A 19368-nucleotide genomic window follows, 5' to 3' on the forward strand; every position below is an offset into this window, starting at 1 on the left:
TTTGTAGCCCCCCCACAATGTTTTTAAAATTTGTTTATTTATTTTTGGCCACGTTGGGTCTTAACTGCAGCACTTGGGATCTTTGATCTTCATTGCAGCACGTGAGATCTTTAGTTGTGGCATACAAATGCTTAGTTGCAGCATGTGGGATCTAACTCCCTGATCAGGGATCAAACATGGACTCCCTGCATTGGAGGATGGAGTCTTAGCCACTGGACCATCAGGGAAGTCCTTATTTTTAATATTTCAGACCAAAAATGGGAGAGTTGAGTTTTTTTCCCTAGGTGTTTACATGTCCAGGGGGTTCAAGTAAAGAGCTCCATTGTGATCCCCTCAAATAATAACTAAATACTCACTCCCCAACCCGGGTCAGCACAAATGCAGCCCAAAAGCATACTTCTGAGCAGGAAAACAGATATATCAGAGCTGGTGTTTTAAGAAGAAGCCATGGAGCTGTAAATCAACAATACTTCGACAACAACAACAAGAAAAAAAACAACCTGCCACAGATATCATGCATCATTTCCATATTTGTGCAACAGCAGTATGGAAAACTAAGGGAGAAACACCCAGTTTGGAGCAGTGGAAATTTTAGGGGGAGGAGTAGGCAAGGTCTGGGAACATCCAGGACTTTAAGAAGAAAATATCTACAGTAACCACATTCTTCACTCTATCTCCTCATCTGCCGTATTTTATCAGAACCTGACGTCACAGCAGGAACATGCAGATCTGCTGGGTTGTGTATTGTCCGCCTCCCTCTCCTAAGATGTCAGTTTCCCTCGGTCTCCCAGCATCCAGGACATAGTAGGTGCTCAATCGATAGTTTGGATCAGTCTTGATTTGCTTTGTACAGCATTATCCCAACTTCCCAGGATGCGTTGGTGGTATAGTGGTGAGCATAGCTGCCTTCCAACTTCCCAGGACCCCCACCAGGGACCTCATGACCCCTTTGTCCCCCTCAATCCAGAGGCATCATGACCTTCTGCATTCGTACCCTAATTGTGGAAATTTTGCTGGTGGAATGGTCGGTGGGTGACCTGGGGCTATGATTACATTTCCTTCTTGATAGAATTTCTTGGTGTTTCTAGACAGTGCCGGTCAACAGAAATATTTTGCATCACAACGGTGAACCAACGTGTCATTTCAAACATTCTGTAACCACATTTAAAAAGGAAAAGGAACTGGTGAAATGAAGGCTTCCCTGGTGGCCCAGTGGTAAAGAAACTCCCTGCCAATGCAGGAGACATGGGTTCAATCTCTGGGTTGGGAAGATCCTTTGGAGTAGGAAATGGTAACTCACTCCAGTACTCTTGCCTGGGAAAACCCATAGACAGAGGAGCTTGGCGGGCTACAGTCCATGGGGTCACAGAAGAGTTGGACACGATTTAGTGACTGAACAACAAAACCTTTTATTTGACCCAATTTGTCGGGAAGAGGATTCCTTCAACATGTACCAGCACACACGATTCATGACACTTTATGTTCTATTTTTATACTAAGCTTTCAAAATCCAGTGTCTTCTTAACTGGATGGCACCCCACTTCATGCTGGGTGGCTCAAGCTTGGAGCTTCTTAAGAAGAACTGCATGGGAAGTTAAGAGTCCTCTGGTGTCTGGAAATGTCCTTATTCTGCCCTCGCAACCTGTGGCATAACCTGGAAGATGGTGGCCCTGGTAAGAGGATATAAGGTGAGAAATCCTGTCACTGGGAACGTGGCTCCCTCAGTGCCCATCTCCAGGAGACCTCTGTTCACACTCTAGAAACTTTCCATATCTTCTCTTTATTCTGATGAGTTTGAAACTTCATGAGGATGCAACATGGTTGAATTTTTTAATCCATTAGCTGGTTTGCTGTTTTTATTGTGCTGGGTACTTGGCAGACTTTCCCACTAGGGAAGTTCTAGGAAGAACTTTGTATTACTTTTCACAAAGTGAAAAGTGGTCTTCCTCCTCCACTGGTCTTTGGAAACTCTGTCCCTCTGACCTCCCATATGGATCCTCCACCATCCCTCAGTTTCTGTCTCGCTGATTTTTGTTCTTTCTTCTGTGAGATTTCTTCAACTCCTTCTTTCAATCCTTCTACCACATTTTTAAGTTTTCAGATATTATTTTGTACCTTACAAGGACTCTTTTTTGTTTTCCTCCTGTTTTCTGACGTGCCCTCTCCTAGTCGCATGGGTGCCTTGTCTTTCCCTATCTGAGGAAGATCGTCTGAAGTTTTCTTCTGGTCCCTGCATTAGCTCTTGTTTCCTCCAGTGTCCTCTCTTCTGTTGGTTCTCGGTCTCTCAAGCATGTCTGAGTGAGGCACCAGGATGCAGTTTGGGGCTCATTCCCTGGGGCGGGGTGGGGCATACCTGAAACAGCTTTGGACTGTTCCCTTTTTTGATTCCTATATCCTGTGAATGGTTGAGTAAAGTCTGACAGACCCACACAATGGAATACTAAGTGCCCATGTACCATGGTGTTGAGAGGACTTCTTATGAAGATGGGGAAATGCTTGTGTTACCAACTGTGCTGGAATACCTAGACATAAAACTATCAAAAGCAATGTATTAAGGCACAGTAAAGAGATCTGAAAGGAACCACCCTGTGACGTTAACAGCTGTCTCTCTGGGGGCACCATCTCTTTTCCCTCTGCCCCATTTTCTGCAGCTCCCAAATCCAGGGTCCCTCTGTCCTGGGTTTCTACCGAGAACCACCCAGTCTGGCCATGAACCATCCCATTTGGCCACAAACCACCTCATCTGGCCACAAACCACCTTGTAAGGCCACCTCTTTCTTGAGCACTTATCATCATCTTCCCCCCCAGAACTTGAGGCTGGGGTGTCAGATTCTCCCTGCCGGCTTTGTCAGCAGTACCAGCTCATACCACTCAGCCAAATGCCTAAACTGAGCTCTGTTGATGTGCCCTCCAGAGCCCACAGCACAGGCAGACGGAACAGCACTTCTGAGGCTGCAGAAGGCAGCCCCCAGCCCCCCGCCTGCCCTGGCACATGGGAACCAGCACATCTCCAAGGCGCCAACAGGACCCTCAGGGACTCAGGGGTAGACAGGCCCCTTCCTCAGTCTCCAGACCTCCAACACTCCGTGGGAAGGCCCAGCCCCCTTCGTTCCCAGTTTCTGGTCTATTTATGTCTTATGAATTCAGTTATGTAAATAAAGGTGGCCCAGCCCGGGGGGGGGGGCCCTCACCCCCATCTGTTCCCCCTCCCTCTGCCTTCTGCTCCCCACTGTGTCCACACATTTCAGGTATGCCCCCACCCCCATATCATACACTCTACATTTATTCTTTCTCATCTCTTCCTGCTAGAATCCAACTGGGGCCACCCAGAACCTACCCCCACACTGCCGGGCCTCCACCCAACCGAAACATCTTCAGGAAAATAAGGTCCAGAGGGCCTCTCTGAAGATCACACAGCAGGAATGACCTTCCCAGGTCCTCAGGTTAATCCCACCTCTAGGAAGAACCTCTAGTTTCTGCCCTGAGCCTCACAGACACCCAGAGTGGTGCCAGTTACCCGGCTCACAGTGAGGCAGGAGCCCACCAAGGTCACAAGCAAGATTCCACCTACTCAGATCAGTGTGGTCTGTATGCGTGCCCCACTGCCAGAGAGGTGGGAGGAGAACTGGAAGAGAGGCGCCAGGGGAGGGGAGAAGAGTGTGGAGGATGGCGGTCTTTGGGGACCCATCTCAGAAAGCTCCCCTCCCCCAGCACCTGCACCCAGCACTCACAGTCAGCCCTATACAAGCAGAGCTAGACTTTGCCTCTGACCTTTGCCTTCTGGCCACTGCCTGAACCAAAACAGGCTGCTCTGAGGGCAGGCTTCCAGGTGGGCTGGTAAGAATGGGGGGTCTGGAGGGCACCCTCAGTAATACTCCCCCATCCTGAGCCTTCAGACAGTGGCAGAGCAGGTGTATAGAGATCAGGTTACCAAGCACCGACTACCCGTGCGCATGTCACGGTGCTGGGACCAGCTGCAGCTCTGCTCTGGGGGCTGGAGGGTGGGGGAGCCATGGGTAGAGGAGAACCATGTGTTCCAAAGTCCTCCCGCCTCCAGACAGAAGTAGAATTTAGAGAAGGGCCCCAAAGATCAAAAAAAGAGCTGACCCAGTGGGTCAGGGAAGGCACCCAGGACAGTGGTTGACAGTGGATTCCAGGGAAACATGAGAGGGATAATTAGGATTTGGTGATGACTGGAAATCTCAGGATCCCTGCAGGGTGTCCAGTTGATGGGTGGGCTGAGGAAGTGCATCCAGGAAATGGCAGCAGGCCAGTGGAGGGGGGTCCTGGTGTGGTCCTGGGCATCTAGCAGTGTGAACACCAGGAGACCCGGTGGCACATGGGGAACTGTCCAAAGGAAAGTGGAGGAGAGTGCAGAGAGGAGATGGGAATGCCAGCCTGGAAACCATAGCCATAGGAGAACGTTCCACAGGAGGGCATGACCATCAGGGTCCCCAGATCCTGGAATGCCAGGAAAGATGAGGCTCCAAAGTGTCCATGTGGTTTGGTGCCCCTGAGTTCACTGGGGACTGACCACTGGGGTGTGTGTAGGGGTGCAGGTGAGAAAGTGAAAAGGGTCCTAAAGCAGCAGCTGAGATGCTGGCTGGCTTTAGACCCGAGGGAGGGCGGGGAGAAGAGGACATAGTCAGGAGGGTGAATCTGGGATCTGGCATTAGGAAGGAAGAGATGTGGGAAGGAGGAGGTGTGGGAAGGAGCATAGCGTTCTCCTCTCGAAGCAGGAGAAGCAGTGGCCAGGTACTCTGGGCAGCCGGTTTGGTGTAGAGGGTGGGGTGGGGGGCTGTTGGATGAACGGCTCTGGAGGGGACTTAAGGGAGAAGACTTGGGACACCCAGGCTTAAAGAGGCATCCCAGGGGCCACCCTTCCCTGCCTGGCGTGGGTTCCGCCCATGAAGGGCCTTGGCCCCCACTCCAATCCAGCTTGCTCTGGGCGCTGTAAAGGTCACCTAGAAGCCACGTTGCAGGGTAAGTGGAGCGTCAGTCCTTCCCGCAATTAGCACCCGGGAAAAAAGTGGCGAGGGCCCAGAACGCGGAGAAAGTGAGAGGAAAGGGCAGGGGGCCACAGCCCCCATCTCTGGTCGCGCGTCTACCACGCATCCCACCTGTCCGTCCACCTCTCCTTTCCCGGCTGGGAGCTGCAATCGGCCGGCCGGGGTTCCCCAGGCGGGGGTCTGCCCAGTGAGCTCTGAGTGAGAAGGTCTGCGGAGCGGCGTCCTCGGGGAGAGTTCCGCAGGACAGGAGTCCGCGCACCGGCGCGCAGGGAGGGGTCTGTCGGGCAGGGGCTCCCGGGCGGCGAGTCGCTCCCCGCGGCCGCGGCGGGAGGGCGGAGGCGCGGGCAGGGGCTCGGAGCGGCAGGCGGGGACCCTCGGCCGCCGCTCCACCTGCGGGCCGCTCCTGCCCCCGCCCCCTCCCTCCCCCTCCGCCGCCGCCCAGCGTCGCCGCCGCCGCCGCCGCCGGCGGAAAGTTCGCGTGTGGCTGGCGCGGGGCGCGGGCGCGGAGCCGGCGCCGACCCTGATCAGGCAGCGCTGCGGGGGCGAGCGGTGCGGGCCCCCGACCCGAGCGCGCGGAGGACGGCGGAGAGCAGGGAGAGACCCGAGAAGCGCGCGGTGAGCACCTGGTACCTGCCCGAGGGCACGTTCCCGGACAGGGGCCGAAGGCTGGTGCGCGGGACTGGCTGGCGCGCACCCCTCTCGTAGGTGGGCGGACTCGGCCCCGGGTATCGCCCTCCTCATCCGTCGGACACCCCCTTCCCAACCCCAGGATGCGCCCTTCCAGTTCGGAAGGGTCAACCTGGTCCCGAACTACCCGGAGGGCAGCTCGGTGTGTCGGCGCTTCCTCGCTTCCTCCGTCCTCTCCTCCTGGGGGAGCGCGTCCCAGGGGGAAAAAAGTGGGGTGTCTGTGGCCGCCGGGCGCTCTGTCCTGCCGCCCCCTCCACTCCCGATTCCTCCTCCAGCACCCCCTCTTCTCCCCTCCCCGCATACACAGAACCGCGGAGACACCCCCAGAAGCGTGGGGACCTGCGCTGGGCAGCCCTGCTTTACTCCAGCCGCGGCTGCCCCCCAAAGCTGCCCAGCAATGTCTTGGTTACCCGGGTTTCCCCGGAGGGGCCGAGGGGCGATAGCGCCCAGCCTGATACGTTCATCTGGGGAGCCTACATTTGTCACTCTGATCCTCAGAGAGGGCAGGGCATTGTCCAGTCTGCTCTTTCCTCACCGGGCAGCCCCCACTCACAGGTAGGGGCCGCAGGGTTTCTGCCCCTTCCAGGAACCTACTGACTCCTGATGTCTGGGCACCTGCATTCTCTGAGGACCCCTCGGGATGTTGTCCACCCTTCTGTGCTGGGGGATGAGGGTTGGTGGGGCAATAGCACCCTGGCCCTCTTCCAGACCCGCCCTGCCCCCACCGAGTGGGAGAGGAGGCAGGAATCAGGCTTTGTCAACAACCTGTGGCCGGTGATCTGATCTCGCCCTGGGGCCATGACCTTCTGCCACTTGCTCTGGTTTCACAAACACCCACCAAGCCCATTCTCATCAGAAGCTGGCAGGCCCCATTCAGAAGCTGGGGTGACCAGCACCCACCTCGTGGAGATCCAACCATCCTGGGGGGGTCTTTTCCCCAGTTCCCGGTCTGGGAGTCTGGGACATCCCCAAGAGAAACTGGGGAAATGGCTGAGCTTTGAGCCCCTAGGAGTGGTGCGTTCTGCCAGGCAGGGGACAGAACACATGCCCCCCGGCCCCCGCCCGTGGAGTGGAGGAGGCTGGAAAACAGAGGAGGGGGTGAGCTGGGGCTGGGAGAAAGCTGGCCCTCCGTCCCACCCCATCAGTGTCTAATCCTGAGCTACCTGTGCTGGGCAGGTGCAGTCCAGGGCCAGAGAGGGAGCCGAGCCTCCAGGTCGGTGAACGGAGAAGGCTTGGTCCCTTGCTGTTAGTCCCCCATCCCCCACCGGCTCCCGGGCTGTTCCAGGAGAGTAATAAGGTGGAAAACAGCAGCCCTGCCTGATGCCACAGCCAATGGGAGGCGTGGAGGGGCACCTTCGCATCCAGGTCTCAGTCCTCATTCATTCAACAAATATTTATCCCTGGGGCTGGCAGTCTGCCTCTGGGGTTGCAGTGTCCCCCACGGTAGGGAGGGGGCCTGGACGTGATACTCTGTTCTCCTCTTTAAGTGGCAAAGCTCATTTACTCTTTGGTGATGAGGAGCCAAGGATTTTGCAAGTAGGAAACCGAGGCTCTGAGAAGTTAAATTATTAATATTTGTCCTTGGTCCTAGGACCAGAACTGGGCCCCGCAATGTCCCCCTCTCCTGTGGGGTCAGCCTCACACCTGAGTGCTCAGGGCAGGGACCGCAGGACCTCCGCCTTGCACACAGCTGAAAGTCATCCCGTACTCAGCCCTCATGCAGAGAGGTGTCTAGAAATCTTGCCCATACTCCCCTGAAAGGCATGGGGGGCCCCATCCATTTCTGCTGCTTCTTGTGTTTCTATCAGAGTCTTAGTGAGAGCAGTCATCTCCTCTTAAATTGGTGGCGGGGTGCTGATGCTCTGACCCCTAGGGCCCTGGGGCCCTGGGTGCCTTGAACCGGTTACCCAGCCTGGAATCTGTAGGTACTGAACTGTGTGGCGTGAATCTTCAAGGATTCTCAGCCCCATGTGCCAGACCAGAGTAAAGGGTATGGAGGATCGCCCCCCTCCCCTGCCCTGGCTGGGGCCCCAGGGCAGCCCATCCTTCCTCCCCCTCTACCCTGGGGCTCTGCTTCTCTCTGTGGTTCCCAGACTGAGTGACTCCTACCTGGAAGGCAGACTGGCCCAGCTGTTGCCCTGCCCACCCTGAGTTCTCCTAACAGCCCTAGGAAGTCAGCAAGGTGAACTCCCACTTTTCAGGTGGGAAGGTCAAGGCACAGCTGGGCCACGCCCTCCCCCCACCCCTAGCTGGGCTCTGAGGGGGCCAACATTTTGCTTTGGAGCTCTTCACTGGAGGAGCCCCGCCACTTCGCTCTCCCCTCACCACCGGCTGCAGGGCCTTTGGGCGGGGACAGCTTATCGGGCAGTATCTTTTCTCTCCAGGTCCCCTGATTGCTGTGCACCGTCCGCTCCGCCCCAGCCATCCTTTGTCACTCTCTGCTTCCCCCGTCCCTCCAGCCTCTAGGTATCCAGACTGCCTCTGCCTCCTTGAGCCGACCCACCCGTCTCCCCTTCTCCAGCAGCCGGGCACGGTGCTCCTCACACAGCAGGCTCTGTGGCCTGGGTGGCCAAGGGCAGGGCAGCAGGCTGTTTGATAAGAATCAGGAGATAAGGCCCCTTGGTCTAGGGACACCTGAACCGCCCCTCGTCCTCCACCCGCCTGGGGGGCTACTCCCTCAGAGAGCCCTCCGGTCCAGCTCCTCCAGAGAGCCCTAAACCTTGGCTCCTCAGCTAGACCAGGGCCCACAGACCAGTGACTCCTGGGCCCTGCCTCACCAGGCCTGACCCACACCCTGGCCCAAGGGCCAGGGTGAGGAGCCCCACTGCAGGCCATGTAGACTCACCCCATGGCGTCCCATGAAGGGTGAGGAGTGAATCACAGGAGAGTCCACGTGAGCTGGCCCCCTGAGGGCCCATCTGGACTCCGATGGGAGGAGACTGAGATCCAGGGTTGTCCGGGAACCCTCCACCTTCAGTCGTAGGCTGCGCCCCTCCTCCCCACCTCCTCCCTGGCTTCTCCCAGGCACTGCCTTCCAGCCAGTCAGTTGTCCATCTGTCCATCCATCAGTCCATCACGTGCTCACTTTGTGGCAGGGTACCTGATGGGAGGGGCCCATCCACAGCCCTAGAGGTGCTCATGTGAGGCAGCCCCTCCCTTTGCCCTCGTGGAATTCAGTAGAGCAGAAGACGGACTCTGGAAGCAGCGACACAATGCCTGATGGGGCTGCTGATGCCTGAAGCACGGCTCTGGCCAGGACCAGGCAGCTCGCGCCCCCCCACTGCAGGAACCATGAGGGCAGCGGTCCTGCGTCTGAGCCCCTGGCGGCCCGGCAGTGCTCATCTCAAAGGAACACACTGCAGCTGCCTGCATGCTATGGCCCAGGGAACCCAGGAAGCCCAGCTTGAGTCTTAGGCGGGGCCCAAGGAAGCCCCTAGACACCCCAGTCCTGGGCATGGGAGCATGCCTGTGCCAGGGACCACCTTAAGTATATGCCTGGCACTCCTGGCTCCTGGCAAGGCTGGAAGCTGGCCCAGGGCCACCTCAATAACCGCATCCCTGGGGACTAAGTGATGATGGATGGTCCCAGCACCCTACCCCGGCCTGCCAAGCTGACTTTCCCAGGGACTAAGAATAGTGGGAAGGATAGTGAGGGCCGAAGGAGGAGGTGGGCAGTTAGGGAGGCTGCTTCCCCCCCAGACATCTTTGGTACCAGGCAGGACAGCGATCACTTAGCTAGCATGGAGGGGAGGGGCTCTGGGGCTGGCCCAGCCTCCAGACAGCCAGCCACGGGCCATGAGAAAGCAGCTCCCCTTGGGTGATGGCGCCAAACCCCCAGGCACGGGGCCAGACCCCAACCCCCAAGTGGCAGAGTGACCACTTCTTGCATAACTTCACTCCCAGCTCCCACTCCATCAGTAGTGTTCGGAGACTCCGAGGGAGGGGTGGTTTTAGGGGAGCAGGACACCCTGCTGATTATGAAAGAAACCAGCTGCGCCTCTTCACACCAGAACCTGCCCCCGACCGCACAGACCCTGCTGCTCTGATACTCGTAACCCCAGAGGAGCGTGCAGCCACGAGGACCTCTTTGCCCCAGCTGTGCAACCCCAGCCAGATGTGGGGGGCAGCTTCCCAGAGGCATGCCCCCCATCCAGCCACGCTACCCCCACCTCTTCCTGCTGCTGCTACTGGCCTGCCAGGTGAGTGCTGCCAGCCCCCCACCCAGCCCCTGACTCCCACCAGGCTGCCTGCTCCTCGTGCTGATGCCTCTGTCCCCTCTGTCTATCTGTCTGTTCCCTCGCCAGCTACAGACCCCCTCTTCTCAGGTGATGGATTTCCTGTTTGAGAAGTGGAAGCTCTATGGTGACCAATGTCTCCACAACCTGAGCCTGCTGCCCCCTCCGACTGGTGAGCCCCACCTTCGGCCCGAGTCCAGTGCTCCCATCATGGGAAAGCCCTGTGCCCCCAACCCCCACCTACCCATTTACAAGTGAGGAAACTGAGCCACAGAGGAGCTAGTGACTAGCCCAGGGCTGCAGATCAGGGTGTCTAAGAAATGGTAGAACTGCCCCAAAACTGGGGTGCTTTACCACCTTCCTCTACTGCTGGGCACCAGCCCTCCACACCTGAGGCCTGGACACAGTCTTCACTCCCATGGAGCTCAAGGCCCAGCAGGCAATGTGTGGGGGAAGTGAACCGGGAGGGGCAAGCAGAGGGCATAGGGCCTGGCGACGGGCAGGGAGATGGGCCATTATTTGGAGTGCTCAGGCAGACTGGGCCCCAGTGTTCTGGACAAGTTCTGAAGATCACTCAGGTGCAGAGAGAGAGAAAGAGACTAGGGCAGGAGGAGCTGCCTGGGAAGCCAAGCCATTGTCTGGGCAAGGAAGGGGGCTGGTGTTGGGACCAGAAGGATGGCAACAGAATTGGGGTTCAGCCTCCGGGGACAGGAGACCCCTGGGGTGAGCGCCAGGGTATCTGAGGGGAGGTGGCCAGGCAGAGCTGGAGCTCAGGACCGGGCTGGACAGAGGCGTCCGGGGCAGGCAGGATGGTCAGCACGCACTGCAGGGAGCAGAGAGCATGCAGCAGGGGTTGTGGGGGCCGGGCCCTGCTGAGGAGCAACCCTGACCCCGCCTCTGCAGAGCTGGTCTGTAACAGAACCTTTGACAAATATTCCTGCTGGCCGGACACCCCTCCCAACACCACGGCCAACATCTCCTGCCCCTGGTACCTGCCCTGGTACCACAAAGGTAACCGCAGGAGGGATGTGGGGGTTGGCCGAGGGGGTCAAGCATGGGGGCGGGGCGCTGACCAGAGCCGGCCCCTCCCAGTGCAGCACCGCCTCGTCTTCAAGAGGTGTGGGCCCGATGGGCAGTGGGTGCGTGGGCCTCAGGGGCAGCCGTGGCGAAACGCCTCCCAGTGCCAGATGGACAACGAGGAGCTTGAAGTGCAGGTCAGCCCGCGGTGGGTGCTACAGGGTGGGGTTGGGGTTAGGGTGGGGTCGGGCAAGGCGGCCCCCTCCAGCCCCGACTGGCCACTGCCGTTTGCAGAAGGAGGTGGCCAAGATGTACAGCAGCTTCCAGGTGATGTACACGGTGGGCTACTCCCTGTCCCTGGGGGCCCTGCTCCTGGCCCTCGCCACCCTGTTGGGCCTCAGGTACACCCACTGACCTGCACGGGGGTGGGGGTGGCGGGGCCACAGTGGGCAGGGGGGCAGGGACTAACTCGCCGTGCCCACAGTAAGCTGCACTGCACCCGCAACTACATCCACATGAACCTGTTCGTGTCCTTCATGCTCAAGGCCAGCTCCGTGCTGGTCATCGACACGCTGCTCAAGACGCGCTACAGCCAGAGGATCGGGGACGACATCAGCGTGAGCGTCTGGCTGAGTGATGGGGTGAGTGCCTGGACCCGGTTTCTTGGCCTCCGGGCCCCGGGGTGGCAGGCGGCTGGGAGACCTGTGCTCACGCTGCCCCCGTGGCCAGGCAGTGGCTGGCTGCCGGGTGGCCGCGGTGTTCATGCAGTACGGCATCGTGGCCAACTACTGCTGGCTGCTGGTGGAGGGCGTGTACCTGCACAGCCTGCTGAGCCTCGCCGCGGTCCCCGAGAGGAGCTGCTTCCCCCTCTACCTGGGCATCGGCTGGGGTGAGTGGACTGGTGTGCGGGGGTCAGGGGTGAGGGCAGGCAGTCCAGGGCCCTAGGACCAGAGCTGTTTTCTCCCCTCCATAGGTGCCCCCATGCTGTTCGTCATCCCCTGGGCCGTGGTCAAGTGTCTGTTTGAGAACATCCAGTGAGTATTGGCTGACTGGAGGGCGGGCTGGAGAGGGGCTCCCCTCTCCTGGCTGGGAGGTGAGCCCAGCCCCGTGCGGAATGGCCATGTGGCTTCAGAATGTGAAAGTGGCTCGGGGTCTCTAGCCAGCATCAGTGGGGGGTGGTAAGCAAACCTGGTACCTCAGGGTGGAGGTCATTGGTAATTATCTCCCTTCTTTTCCTGAGGCACTAATTAGATCCCATAGAATCTATGGGGTGGCGGGTGGTGGTGCGGGGCGGGGCAATGCTGGGAGGCTGCCACGACACAAGCAGTCCCTGCCCTGTAGGTGCTGGACTAGCAATGACAACATGGCCTTCTGGTGGATTCTGCGCTTCCCTGTCTTCCTGGCCATCCTGGTGAGGAAACAGGGCACCTGCTGGCACCACAGGGAGGGCTGAGAGGCTGCTGGAGTTGCCCCCCGCCCCTCCCTTCCTTCATTGGCCTGCAGCAGCCCAAGGAGACAGACAGCATCCTGCCTGGGTGGACAGGGAGGGAGGCCTGGCACTCTGCCAGGCCAGTGCCCTGCCTCGGGCCAGGCTTCTCATCCTTGAGTGGGTGCCCACAGCCCTAGGGCCCCGGAAGCCAGGGCCTGGCTGGCTGCCTGGCCCACCTCCAGGAGGGATGGGGGGGGGGGGGCAAGGGCTGCCCTGAGCTGTGTCCTCCACATACACAGATCAACTTCTTCATCTTCATCCGTATCCTTCACCTCCTGGTGGCCAAGCTCCGAGCCCACCAGATGCGTTATACTGACTACAAATTCCGGTGGGTGTGGGGTTGTGGGGGGGTAGGAGGCTTACAGACCCGGACACCCCTGGGGGCCAGAGGGGGTATAGGTGGGTGTGGGGCACCAGAGCCCTGGTGAGGGCCTGGGCCAGGTGGCTCAGGCTCTGCCCCTGCAGGCTGGCCAAGTCCACACTGACCCTCATCCCCCTGCTGGGAGTCCACGAGGTGGTATTCGCCTTTGTGACCGATGAGCATGCCCAGGGCACCCTGCGCTCCGCCAAGCTCTTCTTCGACCTCTTCCTCAGCTCCTTCCAGGTGCCTTCCCACCCCATAACCGCCCAAAACCCAGGCCCTGAGCAGCCCTGACCACCCCCCCACTCTCTCCAGGGTCTGCTGGTGGCTGTTCTCTACTGTTTCCTCAACAAGGAGGTAGGTGATGGGGTGTGTGTCAGGGGGAGTGTAGACACCCTCACCCTATCCCTCAGGGGTGCAAGCCCCTTGTGTCCACCTGCACTTACTGGGCTCAGTTGCCGGATGCTGGGTGTCAGGCCTGCCAAGTTGGGTCAGCCTCAGCCCTGCACCTAGAAAGTGGGGCTTCCCAGATGTCCCCAGCTTTCTGTGGTGACAGAGCCTGCCTGGCTCCATACCCAGGGCACCACACTGCCCTTCAAAGCTGGCAGCTTGGGGATCCTGGGAGGGTGGCAGGGGCTAGGCCCTGGGTATGGCCCGACCCACCTGCCCACCCCAGGTGCAGTCAGAGCTGCTGCGGCGCTGGCATCGCTGGCGTGAGGGCAAAGCACTGCAGGAGGAGCGCCACGCCGGCAGCCACATGACCAGGCCCCTCAGGGGCCCCCCCAGTGAGAAGCTGCTGCTTTCAGGGGGCAGTGGCAGCAATGGGACCAGCCAGGACCCCTCTGCTGAGACCCGCTTGGCTGGTGGCCTTCCTGGATCGGCTGAAAACCCCCAGTGAAGCCCCCAGAACTCCAGAGGCCCAGAGAGGCCATCACCAGAAATCTGGAACTGATGTCCAACAAAGGCTAGAGTGTGAAAGCAAGACAGCACCCCACTGTCCACACATTCCCCAGTGTGGTGGTCTGAGGGCACCTGCTCTGTGCCCAGGGGTGGGGGACAGAGTGTGGTGGGAAAGCTGTTCTGTGAACGTGTGCCCCTTTGTCATCCTGGGTCAGCGTGTCCACTTTCAAGGAAACGTGTCCTCCAACAATAAAGAGCTCTGTGTACACCCTGGGTGGAGAGCTGGGCTGGAGGAGAAGGGCCAGCTGAGCCCAGGGCTTCCCCATGAGAAGGGAGTGGCCATGGACAGCCCATGTGGGCTCACACCCTCCAGATTTCTCCTTGCTACCCTGTCATACCAGTGAATTGGAGCTGGAACCCTTGAGGATGAGTGAGTGGTGGCTGGCAGTGCCCCACCAGCGTGTACTGCCCCCAGCCCAGTTTAGGTGGGTTTACCCCCACCCCCAGCCAGAGTGGACAGTGCCCATTCAGTCTTGGCCCCCCACCCCTGGAGGGTCACTATTCGCCTGCAGAGGGAATGAAGGGCATTGATGGCCTAGGGGGGAGCCACTGACATCACAGTCCTACCAACCCATGAATCCATCTGGTTCCCTGCTGAAGCCGCAGCCAGGGCTGGACTCAGGCCCAGTGAGGGCACCACTGGAGGGGGGCCAGAACTGGATGTCCTCTACTGGTCTCTGCCTCCACCCCAGCATCACAGTCCCACCTTGCCAACTGAAGTGGGGAGATGCCCGAAATCGAGACCACCCAAGTGCAGGCACAGCAGTTTTCCTAAGACCGTGGCACAACCCAACAGAGTCAGTTCACAGTTAAGTCCCTGCAGTCCTTGCTACTCCAGCACGACAGCTGTGCACGAGGGTGTTGTCCATTGTGTGGTGGGTGGGCACCCTGCTTGGTAGTCAGTGAGGGCTGATGTTCATGCAGAGTCAAGTGGGCACGCCGAGTCCAAGCTGTGGACCCCTGGGGCACAGCGCATCTGATGGAGCGGGTAGAGGCAAGTGTAGGAGCATCAGGACTATGGTCATGCCTCACGAGCAGCCCCTGTGGCTGGTGCCATGATGCCTGGTGCAGGGAGGTGTGGAGAAGGGAGGAGCAGGGGTGCTGTCAAAAGAGGAAGTGGCCGCGGGAGGCAAGAGCAGAAGCCAAATGGGCCAGTCAGGTGGCCCTGCTTCTAGGAGCTGGTGGGAAGTGACTGCTGGAACCTGGGGGAGGGGGTGTTCACAGTCCCCGCCCAGCCACGTGGGCTGGAGCTGCTCAGGCAAAGCTGGGTTAATTGGGGCAAATGAAAGGACAGGAGGCCTCTCAGGAAAGGTAAATAGAATTACTCACCTCCCAGGCACTGGGGCCCTCCTGAGGGGGACCCTGACCTCCTGCCACCGGATACTGCAGGGAGGGAAGGGCAGAAAGTGAGTAGCAGTAGACTGGGCTCTCCTGTGGCCCAGATGGGATGAGATGTTACTGTGATTGGTGGGGGCTGCAGGGTAGCAAGGCTGCGTGGTCGACTGCACCTCTGAGGACCCGAGACCCCTGACCTTGAGGCTTCAACCACTTCTTGTCCCAGGCTCCCCAGGCCCGAGCATGCCTCTAATGAGCCCGTCCACAGGGGCACCCCTCCCCGTCCTCCGTGCCCAGAAGCCTTGTGGGCACGAGCTAGCACAGGGAGGGCACAAGTTCCCCTTCACGGCAGCTGAGCTCAGGGTTGGTGACTGCCCTCGGGGTGTGCCACTCACCCAGGGGCCTCCTGACAGCCCTCCCCATCCTGACTCCCTCTGCCCTTGTCCTCCTCCACCTTGTCCCTGTCCCTAAGGGAACTGGAACAGGCTGGTGAAGTCAAGGGTGGAGGTGGAGGCCGGGCAGGGGCTGGACTCATCCAGCCAATAAACATAGACTCTGACCAGGCTGTCCTGCAGGTGGGGTGGAGGGGCTACAGGGGGGGGATCCCACGTTCCAAAGCAGGGCCCAGCACTCACACAGCATCACCCTGCATTCAGGAAGATGAACAGGCTCTCTGCCCCTTCGCCATCTCTGATTCCCTTCCCACCTCCACCCCAGCCCTTCATCTTATGCCCTTCCCCCAAAAACATGAGAACTACCCAGAGTGTGTGTCTGTGTATGTGTGTTTGTGTGTGTGCAGCACTCAGAGGGACTATAATAAACAAGGATCACACCTAGGAGAGTGATGGGCATCCCCAGGATGGCACTAGTGTGCCAGGCAGAGTGGGTCACTAGGGGAGGCAGCCTTAAGCAGGGCAAGTTTACAGGAGAGACACCCTCAGGGGGATCAAAGTGACGGAACACACTGAAAAAAGATTTAGATAACCTGGTGGAGAATTCAGGTCTTCAGTGTTAGAACACAGAAAACTAAGCAAATGAAAAAAGAAGGCAATAATAACTTCAAGAACAGAAAGTTGAGCAGAAAAGAAAAAAATCACAATTTACCACATGGCTCAGCTCTGCACACACAGACATCATAATTTAAATACTCAACACTGATGTAACCAAAGTTATGAGAGAAAAAAAACTAGGGAGTACAGTGGATGGTAAAAACACGTGTGTGTGGTGCCAGTGGTAAACAATCCTCCTGCTAATGCAAGAAAAGTAAGAGAAGTGGGTTTGATCCCTGGAGTCAGGAAGATCCCTGGGTCGGGAAGATCCCGTGGATAAGGAAATGGCAACCCACTCCAGTATTCCTGCCTGGAGGATCCCATGGACAGAGGACGGGGCTACAGTCCATGGGTTGCAGAGTTGGACATGACTGAGCACACATGCAAGTAAGCTGGGCTGGGGGTAAGAAGAGTAAGAAGTAACCGTTCATGTATGCTATTTAAAAACAGAAACACAAAAGAATCAGCAGAAAAGTTGAAAGTGGTTGCCTCTAAGTGAGAGTCAGAGAAGTCTGAGGGCTGCACCTGGCCAAACTCTCTGACAGCCTGGGCCTCCTCCTGGACACCGTGGCAGCCTTCAGTCCCGGGTCCTCCCCTGCCTGCCCTTTCTCTTACCTTGCTCTCCACTACTCCCAGGCCCCTGTCCTGCTTCCTCCTCTTTCCCCTGAATGCATGGACCCACCCTCCTCCCTTCTTCATCAACATTAAAATTACTCCCAACCTTTATCTCCAACCCCTATGGCCCCTCCAGATCTACACTAGACTCACCTTCCACTTGGCACCTCTACTTAAGACATCCAATGGCATCTCGAATTCCACTGCCCACATTAAGCATGGGCATGTTACCCCCTCACCAGCTTCTTCCTTCCACGATTCACCAGAGGTAGCCCTCCTAACATGTCTTGTCACTTCTACCCTGAGTCTTATGGCCTGTTTTCAACACAGCAGCCAGAGCGATCCCTTTACACCCAAAGTCTGCTCCAATGAATTCCATCACTCATCATATCTCACCTCAGTTTACAAAAGTGCAGGGAACAGAGGAGCCTGTTAACACTACAATGATGCAGGGTGGTAGGGTGCGGGATGAAACTGGAGCCCATTATACAGAGTGAAGTAAGCCAGAAAGATAAAGAACATTACAGTATACTAACACATATATACGGAATTTAGAAAGATGGTAACGATGGCCCTATATGCAGGGCAGAAGAGACGCAGAAGTACAGAACAGACTTCTGAACTCTGTGGGAGAAGGTGAGGGTGGGATGTTTCGAAAGAACAACATGTATATTACCCAGAGGAATCGGGTGGAGAGGGAGGTGGGATGGGGGACCGGGATGGGGAATACGTGTAACTCTATGGCTGATTCATATCAATGTATGACAAAACCCATTGAAAAATAAAAAATTAAAAAAAAAAAAACAAAAAACAAAAAAAACACTACAATGATGCAACCAGCCAAAACCAGAATTTGGGAAACTCCAACATCAGGTATCCAGGGAGTCTTCAATCATAAATGGAGGGAAAATGTAGGAGGCAGTACTAGGGACACACCAAGCTGATGCAGCTGATGCACTTGGCCTTTCAGCGTATAACCCGTGAGGAATACATTATTGTCGACAGTAGGGGACTATGGACTGGGTATTACAATATGGGTATGACACTGGGGAATTGTTGCTTATGCTCAATACACATGAACATGCTCAGAGTACATGCTCAGCAAGTACGTGCTAAATTCAGATTTTTAGAAACAAGCTTAAAAATCAGATATGGCCAGTTTCCTACAGCAGGTCACCATTCCCTCATATGGAAGATGTGGGCAATAAAATCGCCCCCTCCCTGAGGTGTCATGGTAATAACCCCATCCCCCACCAAGTTGCCAGCACAGAATAAAAGCAAACAGAGACGTGTACGGCACTGCCAAGGGTAGAATGTGATGGAGGTGTGGGGTACCCCGTCCACCAGGACACTCCCTCATCTCTGCCCTCACTGTCTGAGGCTAGGGAAGGTGTCTCCAGCCACTCAGGGTCAACCAGCCAGCCTACCATGCTGGTGAGGATTCTATCACCACTCCCCTGCAACCCCAGCACAGCCTGTTAACCACATTCCCACCTCTGAAGACTCCAGGCCTAGGGCCTCTACCTCAGAAAATCTTAAGTTGGCAGGGACAGCAAGAATGAAAAGGCCTTGAGAGTTGTCCCATGGGCCCCCACACACACAGGGGCAAGTATCAGTGCTAGCAGGTGTGGCCAGGGTGGTCGTAGACAGAGGAGACCCAGATGCTGGGGGCCCGGTGTGCCACCATTCCCACTTTCCAACCACACAGGAGGGAGGAATGACCCAGAGAGGGCTGGGAGCAAAATCAATTTTTTTTTTTTTTTTTTCCAATTAGCAATAATCGCGCCTCGGATAAACTTCATTGGCTACGATACTGCCACTGCGCAAAGCTTCAAGTCAATTTTTAACCAACCAACTTATTAGATTTTTCCAGTGTGCTGCCAGGGGGCCTGAACACCCCTTCAGGGGGAGGCCTTCCAGGCACCACAGCCCAAACTCTCACTTTAAATGGGAAACTGAGGCAGGACAGCAGTGTTACATGCCCCAGAGTTCACAGCAAGGCCAGGACCGTGGCTGCGAGAAGGCAGACATCCAGGCTCCTGAAGTCTTATGGGTCGAGTGTCCTGTCGAGCATCCATGAGGTGACTGTAGCGGCGGCAGGCCCTAAAACTTGGCAGCGTACCCAGAGGAAGGTGCTAACCTCCACTTCAGGAAACTGAGGCTGCGAGACCCAGCACCTTGCTCAATGCCACACGTGCAGCAGTGGCTTAGCTGGGTTCAGGCCCACCCCTCCCCTTCCCCAACAAGGGATCTCTGCTGGCCAACCATCACCCCATCCTCAGTGGTCTCTGACATGTTGGGTGGAGGGTACGTGTGCCCGTGTGCCCACTGAGCCTCTGACCACAGGGCCCGGAAGCCCAGCCAGGCCACGCCCACCTCCTTCCAGCCACAGACAGGGGGGCTGTGTGGGTGACCCAGCCCAGCAGGCAGTCAAACCCTTGGCAGGATGCCCCATAGGTCCCTGGGGACCAAACAGGCCTGTGTGGTTACAGGAACTTGGCTCAGGGCCTGGCACCAGCCAACGCCCACTGACTGCTGCTTATTGCATGAACCATCCTTCCTGTACCCTCATCCCCGGGGAACCCCCTCCAGGAGAAGACGTCTCCCAGAG

At 57.5% G+C, this 19368-nt stretch overlaps 1 protein-coding gene and 1 pseudogene across 5 annotated transcripts; one reads left to right on the plus strand and one right to left on the minus strand.

Annotated features, from left to right (window-relative positions):
* The first annotated feature begins 4693 nt into the window (after nt 1-4693).
* Nucleotides 4694-17272, plus strand: GCGR (glucagon receptor). 5 transcript variants are annotated; one of them, XM_065908788.1, is made up of 14 exons: nt 4694-4983; nt 9728-9895; nt 10001-10103; nt 10835-10942; nt 11024-11145; nt 11243-11349; nt 11433-11589; nt 11678-11837; nt 11922-11982; nt 12290-12359; nt 12677-12765; nt 12903-13041; nt 13114-13155; nt 13475-17272. In XM_065908788.1, the coding sequence occupies exons 2-14, from the start codon at nt 9836-9838 to the stop codon at nt 13694-13696; spliced, it is 1440 nt and encodes a 479-aa protein (XP_065764860.1). In that variant the 5' UTR covers nt 4694-4983; nt 9728-9835; the 3' UTR covers nt 13697-17272. The 5 variants fall into 5 exon arrangements, with proteins under 5 accessions (XP_065764860.1, XP_065764859.1, XP_065764861.1 ...); XM_065908787.1 differs by lacking the exon at nt 4694-4983 and adding an exon at nt 5464-5624; XM_065908789.1 differs by lacking the exon at nt 4694-4983 and adding an exon at nt 5464-5624 and having other exon boundaries at nt 10022-10103.
* Nucleotides 17273-18505: 1233 nt separating this feature from the next.
* Nucleotides 18506-18588, minus strand: LOC136150507 (U4 spliceosomal RNA; annotated as a pseudogene).
* Nucleotides 18589-19368: the final 780 nt, after the last annotated feature.

This window comes from Muntiacus reevesi, chromosome 18, assembly GCF_963930625.1.
Source record: "Muntiacus reevesi chromosome 18, mMunRee1.1, whole genome shotgun sequence".
Taxonomy (NCBI): domain Eukaryota; kingdom Metazoa; phylum Chordata; class Mammalia; order Artiodactyla; family Cervidae; genus Muntiacus; species Muntiacus reevesi.